At 48.1% G+C, this 26,251-nt stretch overlaps 9 protein-coding genes across 9 annotated transcripts; 4 read left to right on the top strand and 5 right to left on the bottom strand.

The window, feature by feature from the left end:
* Positions 1 to 278: 278 nt before the first annotated feature.
* H6S33_001924 (uncharacterized protein) lies at positions 279 to 606 on the top strand (the record flags this gene model as incomplete). The annotated part of the gene is made up of 2 exons (XM_044833475.1): positions 279 to 382; positions 450 to 606. The coding sequence occupies 2 exons, from the start codon at positions 279 to 281 to the stop codon at positions 604 to 606; spliced, it is 261 nt and encodes an 86-aa protein (XP_044693067.1).
* Positions 607 to 1,342: 736 nt separating this feature from the next.
* Positions 1,343 to 2,705, top strand: H6S33_001923 (uncharacterized protein; the record flags this gene model as incomplete). The annotated part of the gene is made up of 3 exons (XM_044833464.1): positions 1,343 to 1,705; positions 1,766 to 2,031; positions 2,087 to 2,705. The coding sequence occupies 3 exons, from the start codon at positions 1,343 to 1,345 to the stop codon at positions 2,703 to 2,705; spliced, it is 1,248 nt and encodes a 415-aa protein (XP_044693066.1).
* Positions 2,706 to 4,259: 1,554 nt separating this feature from the next.
* H6S33_001922 (uncharacterized protein) lies at positions 4,260 to 5,482 on the top strand (the record flags this gene model as incomplete). The annotated part of the gene is made up of 6 exons (XM_044833453.1): positions 4,260 to 4,275; positions 4,429 to 4,542; positions 4,600 to 4,672; positions 4,738 to 4,810; positions 4,916 to 4,944; positions 4,999 to 5,482. The coding sequence occupies 6 exons, from the start codon at positions 4,260 to 4,262 to the stop codon at positions 5,480 to 5,482; spliced, it is 789 nt and encodes a 262-aa protein (XP_044693065.1).
* Positions 5,483 to 8,841: 3,359 nt separating this feature from the next.
* H6S33_001921 (uncharacterized protein) lies at positions 8,842 to 10,010 on the bottom strand (the record flags this gene model as incomplete). The annotated part of the gene is made up of 4 exons (XM_044833441.1): positions 8,842 to 9,025; positions 9,099 to 9,267; positions 9,331 to 9,678; positions 9,746 to 10,010. The coding sequence occupies 4 exons, from the start codon at positions 10,008 to 10,010 to the stop codon at positions 8,842 to 8,844; spliced, it is 966 nt and encodes a 321-aa protein (XP_044693064.1).
* Positions 10,011 to 11,728: 1,718 nt separating this feature from the next.
* On the bottom strand, positions 11,729 to 12,166 carry H6S33_001920 (uncharacterized protein; the record flags this gene model as incomplete). The annotated part of the gene is made up of 3 exons (XM_044833430.1): positions 11,729 to 11,926; positions 12,001 to 12,033; positions 12,089 to 12,166. The coding sequence occupies 3 exons, from the start codon at positions 12,164 to 12,166 to the stop codon at positions 11,729 to 11,731; spliced, it is 309 nt and encodes a 102-aa protein (XP_044693063.1).
* Positions 12,167 to 14,897: 2,731 nt separating this feature from the next.
* Positions 14,898 to 16,257, bottom strand: H6S33_001919 (uncharacterized protein; the record flags this gene model as incomplete). Its single annotated transcript, XM_044833419.1, has 2 exons — positions 14,898 to 15,745; positions 15,882 to 16,257. The coding sequence occupies 2 exons, from the start codon at positions 16,255 to 16,257 to the stop codon at positions 14,898 to 14,900; spliced, it is 1,224 nt and encodes a 407-aa protein (XP_044693062.1).
* A 3,829-nt stretch (positions 16,258 to 20,086) lies between these two features.
* H6S33_001918 (uncharacterized protein) lies at positions 20,087 to 21,181 on the bottom strand (the record flags this gene model as incomplete). The annotated part of the gene is made up of 1 exon (XM_044833408.1): positions 20,087 to 21,181. One exon carries the CDS (start codon positions 21,179 to 21,181, stop codon positions 20,087 to 20,089), a length of 1,095 nt encoding a protein of 364 aa, XP_044693061.1.
* A 136-nt stretch (positions 21,182 to 21,317) lies between these two features.
* On the top strand, positions 21,318 to 21,719 carry H6S33_001917 (uncharacterized protein; the record flags this gene model as incomplete). Its single annotated transcript, XM_044833397.1, has 1 exon — positions 21,318 to 21,719. One exon carries the CDS (start codon positions 21,318 to 21,320, stop codon positions 21,717 to 21,719), a length of 402 nt encoding a protein of 133 aa, XP_044693060.1.
* A 1,046-nt stretch (positions 21,720 to 22,765) lies between these two features.
* H6S33_001916 (uncharacterized protein) lies at positions 22,766 to 26,248 on the bottom strand (the record flags this gene model as incomplete). The annotated part of the gene is made up of 1 exon (XM_044833386.1): positions 22,766 to 26,248. The coding sequence occupies one exon, from the start codon at positions 26,246 to 26,248 to the stop codon at positions 22,766 to 22,768; it is 3,483 nt and encodes a 1,160-aa protein (XP_044693059.1).
* Positions 26,249 to 26,251: the final 3 nt, after the last annotated feature.

The following is a 26,251-nucleotide window of genomic DNA, read 5'->3' as shown; positions in this document are numbered from 1 at the left end:
TCTACAGGCGATCCCTCTGTCTCCGGCGGGCACTATTTTACTAAGTACAAACCCAATATATATTGTGCCACTATAATGGGGACATGAGCATGTATATAGCAACATAATATATGTCACATGTAGGCGCAGGTAACAAAAGAATGGGGGTTGAAATTTAGTGCCCTAGGAGAATCATTTCGGGTTATCCAAATTATTCTCCTTATTATGGGTTTTGTTCCTTGGGATACTTACGTCTTCAACCTCGGAATTTTGCAAGGCCAGCCAGCAGCTTGGTCAAAATGACGAAGCGTCCTACGATCCTCGCATCCGGCCTCGCCTACCAATCGCCAAACATAGGCATAAACTTAAGCGAATGCCAAGAGTGCGGCTCAGCGCGGCTCTTGTATGACACGGTTGACATTCCTCAACACTCAGTGAACCGCACACATGATGATGCATTTTTGACCGAGACCTCCAGAGGACATCTACCAGACTTTCGAATGGGACAAGAAGATTGCCGAAGGGAATCCCACCATGATGCCAGACGACCCCAAAGTTCCCCAAGATGCCGTCCATAGTGTAGTGCTAGCAGACCCCGTTCGGCTATGCACCCCCAGTGAAGGATAGAGGAGTACGGCCCATCGATGCCTCCGAATTAAAGGTCCGCGGTACCTACATGGAAAAGTGATCGATTCCGGGAGAGACACAGGAACACACATGTGAGACAGATTCACGACCCGCCATGATTTCTTCAGCCCCTGATGAGATTTCTGCCTTCCGAGTCCCGAGGAATTGCTGCTCGACGTCCTCAAAACCAGATCGTCATATGGTCTCTCTACTCCGATTCAAGGGACAGTAGAGTAGGTAGATGATGGATAGTGGCATGGGCGCTGTTGCTGTGACTGACTCCTGAGCTCCTGCTTGAAAGTGGCATTCTTGATGGTTTTTTTACGATGGAAGTTTGCACCCGAGACATCTCAGCAATCGGGGCCCACTGTGAATCGGGTTGCCTGATTTGACCTTCTAATCTTGACTGTAAACGCCAACCGCCTCTTGTCCAAGGAACAGACCTGTTTGTACCTGCTGCTGGCTGCTGGCTGCTGGCTGCTACACAGCCTGCCTGCCTGCCTGCCGGGCTCCCAGGGGCCAGGGTACAAGACCGTGACAGGGGTTGCCGTAACAACGAGCCGTCACGCTAAAAACAAACATGGATCCCGTCTGGCCATTAAATACACACACTTGCGCCGCACCCCAGATGAGTGTACGTGCATCCCTCCTCTCACCCACCACCACCACCACCAAACAAACCGACAAACAAAAAAAAACACAACACAACACCAGCCAACCAGGCAGGCACGTCGCGATGTCCCACACCATGAACCCCCCCACGCGTCCCTTCCTCCCATACAACAATCCGGCCCTCAACAGCGTGGAGGATCTGAATAGCTTCAACCCCAAGCGCTTCTCGCAGCAGTCCGAGGCGCCCATGATCGCGAAGCCCCAGCCAATGGCCCCCTATGTCCACCTCGACCAGAGCACGAACGCCAAGATCGCGCGAGCAGAGCGTGCAAACGCAACGACAATCTCGAGAAGGGCGCTGCTGGGGGTTCGAGTGCTGGCCATAGCGCTGAGGGTTGTGCAGCTGCTGGGTGCGATGGGGCTGCTGCTGTGCATGATGTTTGTGAGGAAGCTGGATGATATCACGGGGTGGATTTGCCGTGTCCCGGTATGAGCTCCATTCCGTCCATGGCATTCCTGAGGATGAAAAAACTGATGGTGTCTGAAGCCGGCGGCAGCTATCTTCCATATCGTCTACTACATCTACCATGTAGCTTGCAGTGACCGTGTCCGCACCCCGAGATCCAGCGTGAGCTACTTCCTTTTCGCCTCGGTTGTGGACCTCGCCATCATCTCGTTCTACGCCTTTATCGCTATCCTCAGCTACCGCCAACACCAAGGCGTCACCGACGGGGCGTGGGGCACAATCTTCAATAACGACGATGCCGCCTCGAAGATATTCATAACCGTCTTTCTCGTCGCCTGCGTGTCTGGGTAAGCTCTTCCGCGCCCCCCTACCTGCCCCAATTACAAAAACTAACCTTCCCAGTGCACTCGCCATTGTCTCCCTCCTCGTCACCCTGTATCTCATCCGCATCTTCCGCCACCTCGCCTCCCTCTCCGCGGACCAGAACCCCTTTCTCGTGGACGAGAAGGATTCAGCAGCCTACACACCCCTCGGCAAGCGCTGGTCCAACTCCACCACTACCACCGCCGCGCCCTCCATGCCCGAGATCTCGAAAGCCGTTCCCTTCCTCACCACCCGCAACTCGGACCTATCCGTCCGCGACTCGGCATACTACACCAACATCCCCGTGCCGTCCAAGACCGCCCGCCACAGCCTCTACCCCGCAACAGGCCATCTGTATCCCGCTTCCGGGCCCGTATACGACGCCCCGGCCGAGACCAAGAAGCAGGCCACCGCCACGGTTGAGAGCAGCGGCGAGAGCACAAGGAGCGTTAAGCGAGGGAAGAAGACGTGGGGAAACCTTAAGGCGCCGACCATGCCGAAGAGGAAGGACAGCGGGTCCAGCAGCATCTACAATGGTGCCCCTGCCCCGGTGGAGGTGAGGAGCACGAGTAGCTCGCTGCAGCCTGAGTCGAAGGGCGACAAGGACTGGAGCTTCAGCTTCAGGAAGAGGAGCGGCGCACATGATGCGTCTCCTTAGTTGAGGTCCGAGTACGCAAGGTGAGAGGGGAGGCGGGGAGGGGGGTTGTTGGTACGTGGCGAGTTTAGACGGTGTCTTTGTGGGGGGTCACTGGTGGTCCTGTTGTGTTTTTTTTTTTTTGTTTTCCTTGTGTGATGGCCTATTCCCTTTGTTGTCTCATTCTTAACGTTGGGTTGGATCACGGGGGGGGGGGGGCTCGGGGTTGGAGGTGTATATGATATCTGATGTGTTATGGAGTAATGTGAGGTAATGCAATGCGAATGAACGAGCGAGGAATCTAAAAAGTAGCAATGACAATGGATTGAAAATATGCTTTTTTTTTGACGGCCGTGATATGTCAGCTTTGAGCTTCAGAGCTCTCCTATGTAGACTGGAGATGAGATCTCGACGGTGTGCCCTCATGTGTCTCATGCACCGGGGACGCCCGTGATCTGGGCGGAAGATGCCAGACAGATGGCATGCTCATGCAGGTCCCAGTCCCAAGGTCAGGGTGCCGTGCATGTACATTACGGTGGAGGTGTCACATCTTTGGTAGAGTAGAGCACTTTGGCTGCTGTCAGGCATCGTATGGGTATTTATCGACGTGTGTAGAGCAGTGGCTTGTGCTGGATGGATGGTGTTGTCTCATGCTCCTTGCTGTCGGGTAGAGCATTGCTTGTTCATGGGGGGTGGGGGGAGGGGATGATGTATGCAGGTACCGGGTGAGTGTCGCGTCGCGTTGAGAGGAAGTGTCTGGTTGTTGAAGTTGGGGGGGTGGCGGTGGTGAGGTAAAACGTCATTTCCAACCGCGACTGACGGCTTCGGCGTAAACAGCAGATATCAGTACGTACCCACTCTTCTATCGCCTACCAAATCCCAGAACATCAGTCTCGAGTCGATTTAAGCTTATTCGCCCCCCGGCTATGTACGCAGATCTGGATATCGATGCGAGGCCGATATGCAAATAATCCAATTTACCCACCACCGAGAAACAATGACACCTTGTCGAAACGCAGGTACCAGGTTCCGGTCCGACGCCAGCCAGGTCTGTGGCGCAATATGGGGAAGTTGATCACGGTCGGACCTGTGTCCTTGTCGATACCGTCCACAGAACGCTAGTGGCTGTCAATGACTGAGTGACGTGTTTCCGGGGGTTTGTTTCTACCGAGGATTCGTGCTTGGGATTCCCGGGGGCACATCCATGTAGATACATGTATATAGCTGTGTATGTAGCTGTGGGTTCCGTGGGTGTCCCTCCCTCCCTTGACTGGCGATCTCCGATTCACGGGTCTGATCTTCCATACTCGTGCACTGGCTCAGAGCTGCGAGTGGTGCTGCTTAGTCACGCGCGCACTCCCTTCCTTGCACACGTGCCGAGGCTCGTTCGGTCCGTCCAACAAACAGACACGAGTCCGAGTCGACAACCCGAGCTGAGGGAGGAGGAGAAGAAACACCACCACACAACCACACATTCACACCAAGAAAAAGAACGATCCACACACATCCATCCATCACACGAACAACAACAACAACAACAACCCACGCCTCATCACGGCCCCACTCACTCCCACTGCAATGTCCGACTCGGTTGGTACGAAGCTCCCCCATCCCTACTACTACTACTACTACTCCTACTACACTCGTCCTCACCCTCACCCTCACCCTCGCCCCCACTCTCCCCCCTCCTACCACTCCTCCCCGCCGACTAGGCACAAAGCTGTTACTAACAGCTCACGGCTCACAGACCGGGTCTTTGCACACGCGCTGCAGACGGTCAGGAAGATTCCAAGGACGGGGAGCGCGCGTCCGCCGGCCGACGACCGTCTGAGGCTGTACGGCCTGTACAAGCAGAGTATGGGTTAGTTTTCTTTGGTCCTCGGGGGTGGTGTTGCGTGGGAGGCTGACGGGACTGCAGAGGGAGACGTCAAGGGCGTGATGGACAGGCCGACAAGCTACGGGCCCGAGTCGAGGCCCGAGATTGAAAAGTGGTGAGCTATGCCCCTGTTCTGCTGAGGAGGGCAAAATTGGAGGCTGACGGTTGTCGTGCTGCTAGGGACGCCTGGAATGCCCAGAGCGGGCTGTCAAAGACTGAGGCGAAAAGGCTGTACATCGCGTCACTGATAGAGGTTTGCGGTCCGTTCTCTTTTTTCTACCAGCCCCGGTCAGCGCAGTACATTTCCACGTCGTGACAAACTCGGCAGCTGCTAATTCAGCCTTTCCCCCCCCTACAGACAATGCACCGCTACGCCTCGGCCACACCGTACGTTTCTCCTCCCACTCCTCTGGGTATTTTTGTGACTAACACCCCCGCCAGTGAAGCACGCGATCTCGTGGCAGAGCTCGAATTCGTCTGGGACCAGATCCGGTCCAACCAGTCGTCGCTGTCGGCGGCGTCCACGCCGCACCGCGCCCACCACCCGCCCGAGCTCGGCATCGTCTCGCCCAACCCCTTCGGCGAGGAGGAGGACGACGACTCGGGCATCGACGCGGACCACCGCAAGTGGCGGCGGCGCGTCGAGCAGGCGCTCGCCAAGATGGCGACGGAGGTCACGGCGCTGCGCGAGCGCATGGAGGACGAGGCGGCGTTCCGGCGGCGCGGGAGGCTGCGCGGGTGGTGCTGGTGGGTGCTCGGTGTGCTGGGGAGGCATATGGTTATGGAGGTAGTGTTCTGGGGGCTGCTGTGGATGTGGATGCAGAAGCGGGGGGATCGGGAGGCGGTGCAGGCGCTCGCGAGGGTGGTGGGGTGGGGGAGGGAGAGGGCTAGGGAGGTGGGCAAGTGGAGGAGGTGGGTCAGGTAGGTGACATACGGCTTATGAGAGACGGCGGCATTAATTTGGTGTATTTTATAGCGTGCGTGGTTTGTCGATTTTTCTGTCTTTTGTTTGTGCTGTTTTGGCTGCATGTAGGTGATGGTGTCTGTTTGTGTGTTGATAGAGTAGACTCTACGTTACTGGTGAAAAAAAAAACATCGCTGTGCGCGGGTGGTCTGGTGTTTGTGTGAGCGGCGGGACGGGAGCTAGCGTTGTCCAGCTAGTTTGCGTGCGAGTGATATTCCATGACGAGATATCGCCAACACCAAAACAGCTCAAAATAGTTGTAGCAATTTAAATCCGCCACCTCCAGCCTTGCGCGTGTAGCCTTTTCTGTCTTACCCCCGTGCCATATGATATGGGTACGTGGTGAGGGGAGGTAGCACGGACGGCACTCCTGGAAAGATGGTCATGGATTGTCACTCGGTTACATCCTCCTGCTGGTCGGTGAATTGTATGCAGCCCGGAGGCTATGGCACTCCTACTAGTTGAGCGCGCAGGCTGTCGTTGGTTTTTGATTGGAAGTTGTAGGTTTGGGCTGGGTGGGATGGTACTGGGCGCGGTGGAGCGCGGAACGGGATGGCTCATGCTGGGCACTCCTAGTGTGAGGTGCGGTGAAGCACTACGCTGCGCGTGGCCTCTGTGGTGTGTTTGTATTAAGATGCGCTGTGTATAGCTGGGTATATACGCGTGCTTCTATCTGTGGTTGGTACTGGATACTTTAGGTTTCGGGTGTGGTGTGTGGTGTGTGGTGTGGTGTGTGGTGTGTGGTGTGGTGTGGTGTGGTGTGGTGCTGTGTGCGAGTGAGTCATGGTATGTCACTCGGTCAACTTTGGCTTTGATTATTTCCCACAAAAACCAACTACAACCCACCAAGATCGTTTCTCAGTTCCAAGCATGTTGGCCATGATTGATAGCGGCTAGGCTTAAGTATACAATGGGGCTTGGCACAGTTCCCACTTGCTTAAATTTACAAGTTCCCCCCTCCCCCCTCCAGTTGTTCAAAACCCCATCAAGATATAAGTGCTTCTGCACTACTTAGTCTTGAAATAGTACGCTCGGCACGTTTCATAGTATTGGAGGATTCTCATTTGTCATTATGAGTCACGGGTTCTGACTCATTCTTTCTCTGGTATTTATTAGTCATGTTTTTCTATTACTCATATGGCTATGATTCTTTATGTTTTGTACTACCTTTCTTTAGTATAAATACGGGGCATTCCCCCCTCTAGTTAGTTTATACAACACGCTCAATTACTACTTCTCAACACATAATTTCTCTACTTAGTCGCCATTCCGTAGTGGCACACCGACTTCCCTGTTTATAATCTCTTTCGACGAGGGTAGGTCGAAGATATGTTGGAGCGGTTGTGGGTGGGTTAGGGTTTCTTTTTGCACGTATTCTTTTTTTTTTGCTTTCCCTTTCTCTTTTTTTGGCGTGGGACGTGAGAGTGTGGTTTTTTTGAGATCCAGATAGTTTCTAGATGAAATTTTTCGCTGGGGGATTTAATTTGTATGTATCTAGATAGATATTTTTGATCGATACCAGCTTGGTTTTTGTTCTCTGCCTCGATCGCGAAGTAATGGGCATGAGACGCACAAAACCTGGCCAGACCTCGTCTCGAGACTTTGGACAAGAAAAGACGAGACCATGTAAACCCGAAGATACAAGGTCTCGAGACCATTTTTGCAAAAAGGTCTCGGGACTTTCAAGGAAAGCCTATCCATTTTCCACCGTCCATAAGGCTACGCAATCGCTAAATCAAGAGCCCTAGCCCTCCCTAATACTCTCACGTCGTTTTAGGACCCTTATGTATTCGCAATTCCATGGCATGACCCCTAATATTACAAGGCGAGACAAGGCTATGCTCTAGTCTCGTATCGTCTTGGATTGCGCATATGAGTAGGGATGATTCTCTACATCCTAGTATTTATTTGTATAATGTAATAATAGGAACTGCATAGTGAGCCAAAGGTATACGCATATTCAGCGAAATAGGAGAGATTATAACCCTCGCCCTGGTTTGGAAATCTTGTTCCCATTCCCGTTACGTTCTCGGATGTGCATGGCATGAAGTATTACGGCATAGCGCTTGAAGAAAAAAAAGAAAAGAAATTAAGCCAGAATCATTGCAGAAAGATCTCGATGATGATGATGCATCGCGGCTGAGGCAACGTGGTTCTGCTCGCTAGAGAATGATTCGAATCAATTCAACTGATGTGTAGAAGATACTTTACCGGCAAAATGGGTTAAAAAAATAAGCGTTATATAAGGGTCAAATAAGGGTTAAATAAGGGTTTTCGTAGTATAAGGCTTATTTATTTTTTAAGTCTACAATAACGAACTCGGGCCACTAAGCATGATCTCCAATAAGGATTATTTCGGATTATAAGGCTTATTGAACTATAAGGCTTATTGGATTACAAGGCTTATTGGATTTTAAGGACATGTACTTGTTGCGGGCAAAAGAAAAGGCGGGGTGGGTTGAACCCAGAGCCTTGCAGGTAGCATATACCTCATGCTACCCACTGAGCCATGGGAGAACTGAAATTCCGGTGCTGGAAGTAATATATGGCCAACATAATGCGAATTTTAAGCCTTATATAAGCCTTATATAAACCTTATCCACAGAAAAGCCTTAAAAAAGGCTTACTTGATGAATAAGGGAGATCCAGTATAAAGGCTTAAACTATTTGGTAATAATTATCTAAGTTTAATGGTTACTCATAAAATAAGCCATATATATGCCTTATTTTGCAGCAACCCTTACCCAGCAAAGAGCCTTATATCAAATCAATGCTAATACCAGAATTTCTCGTCAAAAAGCGCTTGATTAAGCCTTATCTGGGAGTAAATCGTTACTGGAGGCTTATAAAAATACCCGTTTTGCCGGTAATGTATGTCTTTACCGCTGGGATGATATGTATCGTGGTGCGAAGTATACATGTAGTGTTCGGATAGCCTCGTTCCCAGACTGTTTTGTTGTCGCACTCCGTGCAGACACAGAATCAAAGCAAACACAGGCTTGGCACGAGACTAGTATTCGGGCTCTTTTTTAGGTATATGGCGTACGTGCATGTAGTTGTACGACTCCGTATTCACATACGCGTACCTGAGGTTTTCTCTCTTGGCTGAAATAAAGCTCAAAATCTGGGTTATGTGGGCACCAAGCATTAGGCAGATAATCATGCGCTAGCACTCGCATCTCACTACGTGTTCACTTCAATGACACCATGAAAGGACAACAGACAGAGGCGACAATACTACGTCAAAGCTGGCCATGACTGAGAATAACAAACCATTCCATTCTTCCGCCACAACGCTAACAAACAATATTATACACAACTTATTCGCCCGACGGCCCAGTGATAGTGGTCGACAAGCTCGGCGCAGACCCAAACACAGGGACATTGTTGCTCCAGTTGACCTTCTGGGCCATAGTGTATCTGGTTCCGTCGCACGCGCCCCCACTCGAAGAGGTTGCGTGGTAGACGTTCCAGATCTCGGTGCCGTCGGGGCTGGTGAAGAATCTAGTACACGTTTCTGTCAGTCGCTGTCTTCGCGCACCCGCCACAAGAGAGATTGAGTCGAGGTGAAACATACCCGTTGTGTCCGGTACCGTAGTTGCCGTTTGCACTGCTAAAGACGGGACCAGTCTTGGCCCAGCTGCTAGCCAGCAGCGGGTCACCGCCGTTCCAGGTAAGGAGACCGAGCTGGTAGCTGGCAGTCCAGCAGTAACTAGCACTGTAGGCAAGATACGTCTTTCCACCGTCTAGAACACACACACCCAATTAGCCACTCCATCCCCAAACCACAACGGGCCAGGATCACTTACAGTACATAGCAGCCGGCCCCTCATTAACCGCACCGCCCACGACCTCCCAGCTGTTTGTCGGCTCACTCAACAAGTACGGTGTTCCAATGGTGTACGCGTTGCTCATGAGCGCAATGTACAGACTCTGCAGGCTGTTGGGGCTGAAGCGACTCCACACGAGGTACATGCTTGTTCCGATGCGGAGGATTGTGCCATCGATACCCCACTCGGCGGAGAGGCGCGCCTTGTAGGCGTAGCCAGACAGCGGGGTGCTGCCGCCCTCGAGGACGTGTTGGCGCTGGTTGTCGCAGCAGGTTGCGGTGCCGGCGGTGTAGTAGATCCACCATTTCGAGTCGATCCAGTGGAGCTCTATCGTACGTCTATCAGCGATCATTCAACTTCACAACTAGGCTGGGGTCACGTCGGAGGTGCGTACCAGGAGCCCAGAAGTTGCCGGCGCGGCTGGCCGTGCTGTCGGTCCACACGGTGGTGGGCGTGGCCGTCTTGAGCCCCGCGATGGTGGTGGCGCGCGTCAGCTGGATGTTTGTCCATGTGGTGGTGGTGAGGTAGTAGTAGCCGCCGGTGTAGACAATGTGCGGGTCACTGCCGTTGGGGTTCTTGAGCGGGTTTGTGAAGCTGGCGGCACTGGCGAGAGAGGCGAGGCCCACGAAGGCGGCGGCAAGAAGGGGGAGGAGCTGCATGGCGGCTGCGGCGGTGGTGGTGAGGAAACTGGGTCATGGTGCGGAGGGGGACCGGGACTTATATCGTGTGGGAAGGGGCGAATTGGACCGAGATCTTCGGAGTGTCGGAGCGGATTCATTATGTGGGGATCAGGGCTGTGGTGTAGCTAGAGAGATCCTTTGGCTATGGAGATATCGAAGTAATATAAGCTTAACCGGTACCTGGGCTCTGATCCTTGACCCTAGCTTGGTAACGACTCACATTGACAGCCCCTACCTAATTAGCCTCCGGAAGGGATACCGAGATGGCCTGTCTGCCTGGGGCAATTCTGCCGGTGGCTTCCTTTGGGCGTATATATCCCCTGGCCTGCATGCGGGTGTGCGGCATGTATCGATTAAGCTCGCCTGGATAAATGGCTTCCCCAGGATTCGGAGGATTCAGCAGCTCCAGCTTGAAGAGAAAAGACACCGCTGTGGATCGTTTTATTTGCTTTTTGGTAATAATCTGGGACGCTTTGGGGATAGCGTGGTGTTGGGCTGAGCTCTGTGACTGGATAAAAGGAAAAATACCCCCCCCTCCCCCCGGTATAATTGAAGGACCGGAATGTTCCTTGACCTGGATATGTGTATGTGCTCGCGGCTGTTGCTGGTATAAGGATGGCTATTATTCCTACTACATGTATTTTAGTCTGACATTAGGAGTAGTACTACTAACGAGAGTTGGCTTGGTCTTAGTAATTCACTGCTTTGAGTATATATGGGGTCGAGACGAGGTGATGGTAGAAAGGTAGTAATAACCTTCTATTCCCAAGAATCTGAGTATCGCTCTAACTCACATACTCAAGTAATGATAAACTCCGCCACTTACTACCGCTACTACTGCTACTGCAATACATTGCAAGCCGAGGCTTCTCTACAGACTCATATACCGTCCCTAATCCCTGCATACAAAACTCCCTTAATGTCACTACCGGCTAATGTAACCTCCCATCCCCATCCCCATCCCCATCTCTCCATCCCCCACATCTCGTACCTGCACCCCGCCGATTCTGCCTAAACTCGGGCGCGGGGCGATCTCGGACGAAATGGGCCTTTCCGCACGGCATCGCGACGTCGCACGTTCCGCAAGTCTTGGTCACTGGGGATCACTCGTGGGTTAGGGTTAGGGATGGATGGTGGGGGGTAATGATCGGTGGGTGGGTTTGTGCGGGTGGATCGTGGGGGGAGTTGTTTGGATCTAATAATTGATTGGAGAAAACGGTTATATTATGACATCAGTGTTGAAGTCGAGAGTGAGGTTACATTGTAGATGGTTCGGATCGAGTATCGGATGGTTGAATGGGTTAATTATAGGCTTATGGAAGCGTGTGAAGCATAAATCTAAAAAGAGCACTGGATTTTCCATTAAACGTCTTTAAATTTGGGAGGAAGTACTACATATAGTGCCGAAATAGATTGGAAGTGTGTTTTATCTAATTCCATTCATTCTGGAATTAAATCAGGGATATACTGTGCAAACTGTATTTTTGATTGATAGAACGTAATTTGAAGAAACGGATCGCAGGATAGTTGCATGATATAATTTAAAGCCGAGTAAAAATGAGCGGGGCAAAGTAAGATCTAGATATATGTGGAAAGTACAGACAAGTGTCCAAAGAAAGCACTCTTAATTCCCTCAACTCGTTCTAAGCTATAAATCATTTATGCCGGATTGACGGTGTAAGTGACTGTTGTGCATGTCACCGAGGAGCAATCATCGCGTAGAACATCAATGCGAATGACTGACCGATAAATGGGTTATATCTCGAGACTTCGACCATCATGGCATCGGGGTGTCCCGAAGCCGAGTATTCGGAAACGGTGTGCTGGAACTTGAACGTCATGGGATCCAAGCCATAAAGATAGGTAACCTCCCCCACCGTGCCCGCATCGCCCGCCTACAATACATCACAGGGTCACGTCAGGATCTGAGGGCGGTGATGAATACCATGAACATAAGGGCGAAGCTTACCGGCGCTAATCTGGACTGTGTTGGAAGACGAGCCTGCCAGCACCGAGGATGGCAGCTATCCAACAAGGATTCCGGAAGTGAGGTTTACCGTTCCATTGGTCAGAGGCTTGTCCATTCTGTTGTAGATGGTGAAGAAGACATCATATGGGGTGGTCGTAGTGCTCATTGTGATTGCTATAGCTGTGTAATTGTTCAGTGGAGCGAGAGTCCTTGGGTGGGTGTCCGACCAGAGGTCGAGCGAGGATAGGACGTCTAGTGAGCTAGATATATACTTATACCAATATATCTTATATACCCCGAGGTTCATATGACCTTGATCCTTCAATCATTGCAGTGGGTACAATTCAATGCGTTCCATTCGGGCGCTACTCAGAAACCAACACACAGCTCGACATATGTATGTACCTATGCAAAGGGGCCCGAGTTCGTAGCACGTATATAGCTGAATTCTAAAGGAAGAAGGTACTCTGACACTCCGAAGGTTGATCAACACCGAAAGCTTCCATACATGCAGTGATAGATTAAAGAGCAGCTAACTGCATCCCGCCCGCACACAAGTAGTGTCTGTACCGGTCCCGGGGAGAAAGGCTTGTTTGGGCGCGTGTTCCGGGTATATATGCAGCCTTCAGCTTCCGAATCACCACCAGCGGGGATAAGAAAGCGCAGTGAACACAGGTCTGCTATATGTAGTAGCTGGAGCTACGTAGCTACATATCTAGAGTAGATTCCGGCCCCGTCGCTCCTCAGCCGAGATGCTCCGTATGCGCTCACGTGGATCGGAAGGAAAATTTCCATTCGATTGAATTCGGGCTGTGTCGTAGGTCGTTTCGATTATCCCCTGAATGTATGAGACATCTGGAGAATCTCTCTCATGCATTAGCGTGAATTGGCAGTTATGTGACCTCCGATTTGGCGGTGGGGGTGTCCTTGCTTCATTTACAAGTTCTTGATATACTTCGAGGTGCCAGAAGTTTCGCAGCTTGCTGTTTTATCCAGCTGGTCAATCGTTTCCCAGATAGAGTACGCCAATGCATGAGAGAGATTCTCCGAACGCCTCATGCAGCTTGTGGTGGTGTTATTGTAGAAGTATGGGACGAGTACTATTGGCTTAACCAGTCATACAAACAATCACAGCTGTAGGCGATATATTGGTCACGATATTGGGTCTTGGCAAATGTAAAAGGTTCCAGGATACAGACCCATTTAGTACAAAACGAGTGCTCCCTGGTGAGTGACAGGGGTGTATGTAGTACAGTGGAGTCCCGATAGTAGCATTCTCGATAATAGCTTATCCTCGATTGTAGCATATAGTTGGGCAATCCCAAACGAGTCGGTACGGGAAAATTTGTTCTCGATACAAGCATATTCTCGATAGTAGCACACGAAAATCCATTCCCAACCATATGCTACTATCGAGACTCCCCTGTACTACTATTGGCTCTATTGAATTTGCAACCCGACTAAGGTCGCAACCCATACAAAAGCAAAGGATCAGGCTTCAATTGGGTTTGTTCCAGCTGAGAGCTGGCGCGGTACGCAAGACTCATAGCTAGATAACACATGTACCTATCTCATACGGGCATCAGCACTTCTTGTTGATAATCCTCATATAACGCGTACGTGCTATCCCTGAGACTGTCAAGGAAATATTGCCAACCCGAGAAAAGTAAATTTAGCTAGAGTTATTAGCTTTGACCGGGGATACTCATGTAAGTATGTATACGTATGTACATCTACCAGTAAACCAAGAGGAAATACCATGCCCGGCCAGCCCATGGTTCGAAAAACACTCGGTGGAACGTTACGGTTCTTGGGAGACATCAAGTGTATGTTGGATGTATTATATAATATAATACTTCCCCTTTTGCCATGAATAACTGCCCTAAAATAACGGGAACTGGATTTATCATGACTCCTAGACGCGATGGACGCTATAATCCATGGCGGCTGGGTATTGTGTAATCCTCAATTACAATAACGTGAGATGTGAGGATAAAGGCGAGGCGTGTTAGGTTCATCGTGGAGTGAAGCCCTACCTATCGGAAGATGGTGATGTTCTGGGAAATCGATAGAAGACTATGATCTCATATCGAGAGATGGTTATATCCCTCTCTCCTTCACATGAACATGTGGCTACAAAAAATACGTTGACGTAAATGCCCGTCTATAAGATAGTTAAGGAAGTGAGGCAAGCATGTCGAGATTTTCCACAGATACTTATACCTTTGGGTTCTGATGAAACCATCGATATTGTTTGTCAATACGGAAATTTAATGGCAAAGTGGAATTTGCGGGGCTTGGTTGCTAAATTGAATATTATACAACTAAAGAGCTTTATATACATATACCATGTAACTTCGGTATGTTCGACTGTCAAAATTTCACGTATAAAGTCTGGGCTCGGAAGCATAAAATTAGCCTCAATGCTTGTAGCGAGTGAGATTTGATGATGTACCTCCGATCGAACCTCAGCCCTATTCCACGGAGGTAACAAAGCTAACCTGCCTATTTGGTATATCGTATGCTTTGAAGCGAGAGCTACTTGAAGAGAACTACCGGTAGGTGACTGAAATAGTATATCCAGGCCTTAATGTAGGTGCAGTGTGGTGCATGCTCAACTGATGGGTAAATTGATCGAATCACTTTGAAAACAGGAAATAACAGATACACGTAAGAGACAATAAAGCCGGTATGGGCCTCAAGTGAGATCGGAGTGAATGTTCATGAGAGATTCAAGACTAATAAACAAAGAGAAGGACTGTAGCAAAAACATAAAGAACTAAAGAGGAAAATGATAAGCATATTCGAGGTGCGCAAACAGATCTATCCGACCGCTGGGACAAACGTAACGATTCCAAAACATCTTCCCTTTATCCAACAATGGAATCCCTAAACCCCTATAGACTAGGCCAGATCCTCTCAAAGACAACTGTGTCATATGCGTTGACTGGGAGGAGCCTGAGACTGATGAAACATTCAATAGTCAAGTATGCTCTACAGATAATTAAATAGACAAGGAGGATTACAGCCAGTGAAAACATAAAAGGGCTGATTAAGTCAAACTTGATCACTAGTTTGGTCTGAGCTGCGAATAAGAGTGGGGTGACGACAAGGGAAACACAGGATATCCGCCATAAGAGCTGCTCGATCGGTGTCGGGAAACTGCTGTACCACGCAATGCTATGTAACGCACCGTATATAGAGTAAGTGGCGAAATCTATTGTGTGGGGATCGTCTAAAATTTCCAGGTCGAAACGCCAATTATTCTTGCCATCAGATATCCAGTCTTTCAAACGCTTCCGGATTTCGTCCAGAGTGGACCGGCTAAACAGCCCAGGCGGTGCCAGTGTAGTAGCTCCCTCGGCCTCATCCGTGGCGCTAGATGTTGGGATATCTACCACAACCTCGCCAGGGACCTTCATATCTATGGGACTGAGGGAAATCGGGATCTCTTCGGCCTCTCCCCGACGGTCCTCCCTCTCCGTGGTGCTAGGTGAATCTATAATCGGGATCGGTTCATTAACTCCTTGAGGCTTGAACCACCAAAAGAAGTATATCAGGGCCGCACACAACACTTGGAGGACAACGTGGAACTCGAGCAAGGTGACCGTCAGGCCTTGAATCTTGCGCAAGAGGCATTGGATCACCATCGAAAAGGTTTGAAGGAGAGCAAGCGCCTTCCCGATTCCATCCGCTTTATCGCGATCGGCTATGAGTCTTCTGTTAACCGCTTTGGGCACCGGGCCTTCTCGCGGTATTAGCTTTAGGAATTCACTTTTGCGCAACCAGAACCGCATGCTAGGGGCTTGTCGGTCGCCAAGAGTATCCATCTCCCCTCCCCGAGAAGCCACCCATTATCACAAAAAAGGCACCTTCAATACCTAATGAGTCTCGGGGACTACCTCCATCAAGTGGACGTTTCTCGTAGAAATCCGCATGAAGAATCTTTGCTTGCCTCCACTGCTCGTGCGCGGCCAAGATGACTGATTCCGGAGCCAAAAAGGCGCATAGCATCCATTGAACCTTAGACAAAAGTCGTGAGAATGGTGTGCCGTTGACAATAACAACATCGTGAACGACCGTCCAGATGCAGATAATGAGGGTAAAGAGACAGGTGGAAAGAATTCCCAATGTCCCTCGTTCTTTCGGTTCGGGTGTCCAGGAAACTTTTGACTCTGTTATGTTCGCGGCGGTCGTGCTGGCGTCGGCTAAGGGGATGAAAAGCAGGGCTAATCCCAGAGCCGCTATTCTGGTCATTATAGGTATAAAGAGAAGGAATGATGCGTCGTTTCCGAAAGGCTATGGACTTCCATGTCAGCAGCGAAAATGAGCCCAGGCGTATCTGCGGTTTTTACTTAGGCCAATAACTGCGTCAACTTGGATATCCTCGATCGGGAGCTACCTGCTGAGCGGTTGGTTGGTTCAAAATGGCGGAAGCTAGCTCGACGGATTTAGGCGGAGTAGTGCTGGTAGAAGAGCTTGAGCTAGCTTGCTGTGGGCGGTGTAATGATAAAGGGAACGTAAACATGGGATGCGTGGGGAATGAAATTTATAAAAGAGAAAAAAAGAATACTTAGGTCCAACCAAAGCATATAAACCCAAGTCATCGCTTAAGAGGCGATCGGGTTAGCGAATGAGTGCTACTAACGTAATGTATTTCACTGAGTGCGTCGATAAGCTGGAACAAGTCGGGGCGGTTCGTATGGGTTCTGTAGGTACATTGGTGGGCGACGCTCGAGGATAAGGCGGTGTGAGGGTTGACACGTAGAGATTAGATGTTGACTACATGTACTCATCAACCATATTATGTCTTTACTCGCCAATCATTCATGTACACAAAACACAAAAAAAACCGAAGCAGGAGCTCAAACTTATGACAAGCTGCTGCTGCTGTTTTCATTGTCATTCTCATTATTGATGGCCAGGCCTATGAGTCGTCTATGATATAGTATGTAAGATATCACTCCCGGCTTGCGAGTAACCCCGTAAATTAGAGTAAAAGGCTTGACTCGCAGAGAGATAGGTTTTGCTTTCAATTAGCCAAAAGCTCGGCCCATGGAGCACAATAGGCCGCCATCGTCGCCGCCACCACCGTACACATTTACCCCGCCTTCTCGAGTATACTGTGATATTCGGTGCAATGCTAGTATTCATAAACTTTGAGATGCCGAGGTGTAGCAACATAATATTATCTGGCTGCACAAAACGCTCTAGAAGAGAACTAATAAAGGAAAAAGCCGAAGCTGAGTGACAGCAGGACACAAACATGAGGACTAGGAAACTAGAGCGATAGAGTGCGTAGAGGTAGAAAAGCACAGCAGAAATCGTGGGGTCATCCGTTTTCGCTCGAAATGTAGCATTATCTCAATCGTCATCGATAATATCAACGCGGACCCTCTTGCAGGGATTACACAGAAACCGCGTACAATAGGAGCACGTCCAGATCCAGGGAACACTCCGCCGGCAAAGATCACAAAGTTCACCTTCCCCTCGCAGGTTGTGGGCCATCATGAATGCATGGTTACAGGTGGTGACCCTTCCAGTGGGATCTCGATAGGACGGCAGCAGTTCCTCCTGAGCCAGCGCTGTGGGCTTGGAGAGCTTGAAGGGTCTTCGGAGGAAGACAAGAATGGAGTATCCAATTCCTTTTAATTTTGTAGACTTCAGTGAGTGGTATCTGCAGGTACTGGGGTCGGCGTGGGCACAGTGTAGGCTCTCATGAGGGTAGCTTGTGTCGTTCTGTTTCCTAATGGCTCTAGATCTGTCAGTTGAATTATTCACGCAGGGAATCAGTTTTTCCCCCGCTAGGTGTGGAATACTGGATCTGGGAATTCGGGGAAGAAACTTACAGACATTTGATTTGTGGTACGGATTTCAGCTGAGGGGGAACAATATACACCGGAGGTTAGGTTGATTTTGGCAAGTTACGTCTCGAGTATGAGGATTAATTAGCTGTCGACGCACGTACGTCCGGGCGTCGTTGTTTGTGTAGGTGTCTCCTACGCGGTGATGTGCATGTACATAGATGTGCAGCTCAGCGCTTGACCTTGACAGCAACCCGTTGAGTGCCAAGCTAGTGATACATGTAGTACAGCGTCAGGTATAATTATTGGAAGAGTCCTATTGGCCGAGTCAGCCGCGTAAACCACCCCTGTTTGTACCTGCAATAATAATTATTCTCGCTCTAACTAAGAATCTGTTTAATATTGTCATAGACTAAGGTCTGCATGCAATTAATGAATTAAACAAAAAAAAAAAAAGAATCTGTTTTTCTTCTAGCTACATATATGTAGGATGCCATGGCAACCAGCGCGTGCGCTAAAGATCTCACGACTTCACTTTCAATAAAAATTTAAAAAAACAGGGACAGTTGTAAATCTAATAAGTTATATCTGTCAAAGTCATTTGGAAAAATCTGTGATTTTTAACTTGTGTTTTGGGGTGCATTGGGCGGTTTCTGTGGCCAGCGGCAGCCACTTTCCTCGGCCTTGCGTACAGCCACCAAAAGTGAGGCGAAAACATGGCAGAAAATTAGAGAAAGAACAGCCCAAAACTGTCCTTTTTTTTTTTTATTTTTAATTCGTAGTTTTGGCCACAAAACTCAGGTCTTTGTTAAGATTTATGGTATTGCGAGGGTATTGTGTGGTGGTTGCCGAGGCTTTGATTACACTTGCAATTGATAAGGCCTACCTACAAGTAGCATAAGGTATTTCTTGAATATAAAGAACTATTCTATAACTTCAGATTACAAAAATATCAATTTTTCATGTTTTTGAGGGAGCAATCGATCCTGAAATCCTTGCCAAGACCTCGAACTTGTATAGGGTTTTGGCAAATTTCAACCAAAATCACGAATCATGGCCATACTGAGCCATCCAACTACTTTCGTAACTATTGCCTGGGCCAGAAATTTCTAAATTGGGGTATTTCTAAGCATATATATGTGTCCATGCAACACTGAGAATCTATCGGGGTCATTGCGTTGTGGGGAAATGCCAAGACGATGACCTTTGACCAAGAATTAAATTAACTATACATAGCTTCGTACTATGTAGACGTAAAGTGAAGTAGAGTAGGAATCGACATATAGATTGGTCGTTAATCATGATGTGGGGGCTAGGTTCATATAAAGGAATTGGAGAAATTGACAGAGACGGAAGACAGCCCCCGCCCCCAAATGATTTGAATCCAGACACGTAAATACTGTAGGACTGAAAATAGAAAATGATAAGAAGGCTTAAGGTTAATTCGATATATTAATTCAAAAATAAAATGAAGAGGAAGCTAGTGGGAAGAGTAGTATATACAAGTTATTTCCGGCCTCCGGCCTGTTAGGAAATGTGATATAGTGATAAAAATGTAATATATCGGTACACTACATATGCACTAGGCTTATTCAGGACTAGCACGTGACACTGGCAGTCTTGACACCGTATTAGGATCCACCTTCACCTCCGCCTCCACCTCCCTGCCTCCATATTCTGACCTATGCTAACGTCTAAATAGACTCCTAATCGAGCACCAAATCTAACACCAAATCTAGCACCAGATCCTCAGATTTTAGGCACCAAATCGAGCACCAAATCGTCAGATTTTAGGCACCAAATCAAGCACCTTTTCGAGTACTTTCTCGAGCACCTGCTCGAGCACTAAATCTAGCACTAAATCGAGCACCTTCTCGAGTACCTTCTCGAGCACTAAATCTAGCACCAAATCAAGCACCTTCTCGAGCACCAAATCTAGCACTAAATCTAGCACTTTATCGAGCACCAAATCGAGCACCAAATCGAGCACCTAAGTGAGAACCCAATCGACGCCTGCACCAGAGCAGGCCTAATTCGACGACCTCGGGAGGTAGAAGGTATGTGCAGGCAGGTAGGCACAGGCAGGTAGGTACGCGCGGGTACAAGAAAGACATATATATGTACAGCTCGAGCTCAAAAATCACGGGACAAGCCTCATGGCAATGGCCCCGAACCAGGACTACAGTACCAGGAACCCACATAGAACTCCATCAAATGAAGCTATTAAGAAGCGGCCTTTTGTAATTACATTGTCTAGTATATAATAATGAAATCTGTTATGTCTAGTACTTTGTATACCACCCTCTTGCCCGGATTACAGCTTCAATCCTTCTTGGCATCCCTTCTACCAAGGCCTCAAACAATCTCTCAGGTATTAACTCCCAACAGTGAATTAAAGCATCTTCCATTAGAGGTCTTAGAACCTCTGGGCCTCGGGTATCATCTGCTAGGTGTTGGTAGTGTTTGTGATAGAGTGTCTTTAGCTGTACCCATACATACTCGATAGGGTTGAGATATGGTGAGTATGGGGGCCAGCCTTCTAGAATTTCAACATTTTTCTCCAACAACCAGTCCTTAGTAATTCTGGCCGTATGAACTCTAGCATTATCTTGCATAAAGATTGGATCTATGCCTCTTTCCCGTAGTTCCTGTACAAAATCCAATAGGTAGAAGTCCAATGTTCTGATATAGACTTCTGCCGTCATACTCTCCCCCATGTCCACCCTCATACCTCCACACGTGCCTTTGAGACCACCTGCAAAACACCCCCATATCATCTTTTTCACTGTTCCAGACTTTGCCACCCCCTTGACACATTCCCGTAGCCATCTTTCCTTTGCACTTCGCAACACCCACTCAACTAACGGATTTGACTGTCTCTCAACACTGCATTCGTCGCTCCAAATTACGCGTCGCCAATGCGCGACCGTCCAATCTCGATGGTGAATACACCATAGCAGTCGTACCCGAGCCTGAAATGGTGTTAAGAGGGGTCTTTTGGCTTTAATATACTTGTGAATTCCGAATTTGTTGAGTCTCCGCTTGATGGTGCTAACCGAGATATTTAGGCCAAATTGTTGACGAAGCTCCTTATAGGAGAGACTTGGATCCCACTGGGTAGATAGATAAAGACATCTATCATCACGCTCAGTAGTCTTCCTGGGCCTCCCTACACGTTGGGGTTGGACACTGCCGATGGAGTTGAACCTAGTCCAGGTGTTGTGAACAGTGCTTTTTGGAACACCAAAAACTTCGGAAATATGTCGGACTGTGACACCACATTGTCTGGCACCAATGATCATCCAACGGGTAGCCTCTGACAGTTCTCGCCTACTTGCATTGAGCTGTTTGGAGGAAGGATTGTGGGGAGGTACCATGGTTGATGAATCACGGACGCTACGGTTGATGAGGAGCGGACGCGTTGTCCCATAATTTCTGAATAAGAACTATACATAGAATTATATTGAACTATTATTACCCCAAATATGTTTCAGGTGTGGACTGTTGAGTTCGATGGCTGGATCAGGTGGATTAGGTCAGCTGTGGATAGGGTGGTGGAAAGGTGATGGAGATGGAGTTGTGGTCGCGCAGGTCTTGTATAGGGTTGGGAGGTGGTCGCGTGAGCGGTCATCAGCAAGCTCGCATATTACCCAGGGCGCAGCCCCTTCGTCCTGGTGGGCGTTCCGCACCCCGAGCGCCTACCGCATCTGGCACCACCAGTCTACACCACTCACGTGCGGCTTCGCCCCAGGAGCACCTAACCTTCCAGCACCGCCAGGAGATATGGCTCACGTTCGGAAGGCACTCACCAATGCTCTGCTTGCTTGGGCCGCCATGAGATTATCTCCCGCTCCGGAGATGTTAGGATGGAGTGACCCTGACCACAGCATCTATGGAACTTTTACTTCTTTTTGATTACGTCAGTAGTACCACGCGAGCACTTCCCAATGCTCTCACAGTTTTCTTGAATGCTCTCACGGCATGACGAATGCTCTCATGGCACGGTGAATTTTCTCACGGCAGCGCAAATGCTCACGCGAATGCTCCCGCGAGTGCTTCCGGGAGTGCTACAACAGCACTCATCAAAGCTCACAGAGCTGAGGCATTCGTCATACCCATTCAAGGTGAGGCAAAAATCACTTTGCCCCCTTTGGATTGATACACCGTCATCAAAGTATAGGAAGGCACCAGTCCCTCAAATGATATCTAACATGGGTATCCCCAATGCCACTGTACGGTCAGTCGCGTGATACTGATACGAGCACTGTCCTGTATACTGGTGACGACTAGCCAACCTTTGACAGAGGTGTATGTTTCTGTCGATTCGTGGAAGGCATAATTAGCCTTGAAATCGAAGCCATGGTACGGCTCGTCTGAAAAGCTCAATGTCCACGCATAAGCAGCAAACATGGACTGGCATTGCCCTCTTGGAGCGAGCTTGCTGGATAGCCAGACTCAGATACTGAGCGGCCGAAACTTTACCTCCTTCTACCAATCCGCATTCATAGCAGGATGGCACGAATTTTGAATCAGAGAGTCCAATTATAACGTGGGCCTATGGACGAGAGACTATAGTGCCAAGGAATACAACCGAGGCAAGAACGTGGTAGAAGATATTCATAACTATGAACTATGAGGTGGTTCAATCCTGATCCGAGATCCAAGATGAGCCCTATGACGTAGCGTAGGACAAAAGTAATATTCGTGGAATAAATACAGAGGTTGCGTAAAAGAAGAAGGAAAGAGAGAAAACAAACAAAAGCACAAAGCAACGCCCCCTTATATATCCAACCATAGTCCAATAATGACTAATACTTCCGCGTAACAGAAACTAAAAGAACATAACAGAAATCCCCATTACAAATCCTAATCCCACTACACAATATCTCTTCATCTCGTACCAATCTATTGCCTAACCGAAATACATAACTGCCGTTACAGACCACGCCCCCCTCTAAGGCCTACCTCCTGGTAGGCTTAGGCTTCTCTGAATAACGCTCGTGGAATCGTTTGACGATATCGGGTGAATGCTCAAGGTCCGATAGTGGTTGCCAGGAGGCTTCATCATACCCTCTATATCGTACCAAGTACTCGACTCTTCCTCTTCGTTTTCTCGAATCCAAAATATCTTCGACTTCCCATTCTTCCTCTCCTTCGATCTCAACTGGAGGTGGTGGCAACTGTTGTTGTCCAGGTAAAGGATTACCTGCTTCAGGAGACAATAATGAGATATGAAATACTGGATGTATTTTCATTGACCGGGGAAGTTCCAATTCGTAAGCATAGGGATTGACAATCCGTTTAATACTATAGGGTCCAATACGCTTCCAATCGAATTTCTTGGAAGGCCGCTTCGTTAGAATATGGCGTGTCGATAGAAAAACTTTATCTCCCAAATTGTAGCGAGGGGCTGGAGTTCGATTCGCATTGGCGGATTCTTCTTGTATTCTTTGGGCTCGGAACATCTCGTCCTTTAGGAATCCCACTATCTTCTTCATCTCTCGTGCAATACTATTAGCTTGGTCTTCCGCAGTAGTTCTACCATGTTCTAAAAGGCCAAAGGTCATTCTTGGATTTCTTCCCGAGTTGGCATAAAACGGGGAGACCTTTGTTGTTTCGGAGGCATGATTGTTTGTCGCAAATTCAGCTATTGGTAACATTCGAGCCCAATCATCTTGTTGGTAGGAAACATAGCTTCGGAGGTACTGTTCCATCACGGCATTGATCCTTTCCGTTTGTCCGTCTGTTTGGGGATGGAATGCGGTAGAGAATTTTGGTGATATTTCTAGACGATTACAAAGCGACTTCCAGAACTCGGCAACGAACTGTGTTCCTCGATCAGATACAATAGTATCTGGTAGTCCATGTAGCTTCCAAACATTATCGATATATAGTCTCGCCACTTTCCTCGAATCCACTTCTTTGGTCGTTGGTATCAAATGTCGCATTTTGGTTAACCTATCCACTACGACCAAGATTGCATCATATCCTTCACTCTCAGGAAGATCGGTAACAAAATCCATTGACACATCCATCCACGGTCCATCAGGTATTGGCATCGGACGAAGTACTCCATAAGGTGCATTTCGAGGCGCCTTGCTACGGATGCACACATTGCAATTCCTAACATATTGATCGACGTATCTTCGCATCTGTGGCCAATAATATTCTCGACTTAAGAGTTCTAAGGTCTTCGCTCTACCTGGATGGCCTGCCGATAGTTTATCATGGTGTTCGTTTAGGAGCCTTAGCCGAAGATCATTGTCCTCTGGTACATATAGTGCGCCTCGATAAAGTAACCGACCGTTGTTGTCTTCCGTACATTCGGCAAGCGAAATTTTATTCGAGTGGCGAACGCCATTCCGAAGCATGGTGAGGGTCTTGTTTGGAAAACTATCAACTTGGTAAGCTTTTGAAAATAACTCCTCTACAGTGGACGCTCCTTCAGCGGATTCATTTGACAAAGAACCCGCGAACAAACTTAGCTTTGTACTCAAATTTTTTCGCTTCAAAATCACTTGACTCTGATGCGTCAACCGTTCATCCCCCTCTTTAGGTAGGTCACCTGACCTTCTAGTCAATGCATCTGGTTTCGCTCCCTGTTTTCCTGGCCGAAATTGTATAACGAAATCGAAGCGTGAAAGAAATTCGGACCAACGGGCTTGTCGACGATTTAATAACTTTGTTGTCATAAAATATTCCAGATTTCGATGGTCGCTAAAAACTTCAATTGGGAATTGAGCTCCCTCTAGGTGATGTCGCCATTCTTCAAAACATCGTATGATTGCTAAAAGTTCTTTGTCGTAGATTTCATAGTTGCATTCTGCAGGAGAATGTTTTTTGGAGAAGAAAGCGACTGGATGTAGGATTCCTTCATCATCACGTTGAGATAGGATTCCTGCTGAAACATAATCAGATGCATCGGTTTCTATCACAATCCTCCGATCCGGATCAAAATGAACTAGTGTTGGTGCCGTTGTAAACATCTTTTTCAAAGTTTGAAATGCTTCCTCTCTGTCATCCGTCCATTCGAATTTAACGTTTTTCTTTGTCAAGGCTGTAAGTGGGGCAACAATTTTCGAATATCCTAAAATAAACCGTCGATAAAAATTTGCAAATCCTAGAAATACTTGAACATCATGAAGGTTCATTGGTGTGGACCATTCCAAAACATCGATGACTTTCTTTGGGTCCATTCTATTCCCATTCGGGGTAAGGATTAAACCAAGATATTTCGTTTCCTGAACCATAAATTCACATTTTTCAGGTTTAAGGTGAACATGATTCTTATCAAGTACCCTTAGAACTTTTCGGATGTGTTCTTTATGTTCTGACAGAGTTTCGGAGTAGATAAGGATATCGTCTAAGTATGCCGTTACGAATTGATCGAGGTAGGGACGTAAGATATCGTTGATCCAATGTTGAAATGTAGCAGGGGCATTAGCTAATCCAAACGGCATTACTGTATATTCGAAATGTCCATATCGAGTTCGGAATGCCGTCTTCCATTCATCCCCCTCCGCTATCCTAATCTGATTATATCCCCAACGTAAATCCAATTTGGTATAATATTGTGCTCTTGACAACTTGGCTAAGGTTTCCTTTAACAATGGTAACGGATATCGATTTTTGATTGTAATTGCATTTAGACCTCGATAGTCAACACAAAGTCGAAGGGTTCCATCGTTTTTCTTCACAAACAATATAGGTGCCCCCGCTGGTGACTCACTAGCCCGAATAAATCCTTTGGGTAAATTTTCGTCAAGATATTCTCGTAGTGCCTTCAGTTCGATTTGAGATAATCCATATATAGGTCCATACGGTGGTCGTTTACCTTCTTCCAGTACTATTTCAATATCATGGGATGGTCGATGTGGTGGAAGAATTGAAGCATCGTATTCTTCAAACATATGGAGGCGATGGTGAAATTCCTTTGGTACTAGTTGTTCAATGTCGACTGTAGATTTTTCAGTTGCTGAAACGATGACTGTATGGTGTTCCGGTAAGGGAATTGAGATACCATGAACAATAACTGCAGTTCCACTAATTGAACAGTGTTGACAACAGTTCCGAGAGTCGAAAATAAGTAGATTTTCTTTTGGTCGAATCGTAACATCATGACGTCGCATCCAAGGTATTCCCATCACAATCGGGTAATGTCCTAACTTTGTCACAAAATATGGCGCAATCTCTCGATGACCATGAATGTCCAGCGAGACATCGACAATATGGGTAATTTTTCCTGATTTGATAGGCCTTCCATCTATAACGTCTACATGGCGAGGTATCTTAAGAGGGGTCATTGCAAGATTATTGTGGCGTGCAAAAGATTCATCAATAAAAGCGTATCCTGATGCTCCGGTATCAATAAGAGCGTAGGTGGGAATGAAAGAGTTTTTGTATTGTGAAATCGAACAAGTTACTACAAGTTGATTTCCATCCATTTC

Source organism: Morchella sextelata, assembly GCF_020137385.1.
Source record: "Morchella sextelata strain SCLS chromosome Unknown scls_12, whole genome shotgun sequence".
Lineage (NCBI taxonomy): Eukaryota > Fungi > Ascomycota > Pezizomycetes > Pezizales > Morchellaceae > Morchella > Morchella sextelata.
Note: the sequence above shows the minus strand (reverse complement) of the source record. Positions and strands in the feature narration are given on the sequence as shown.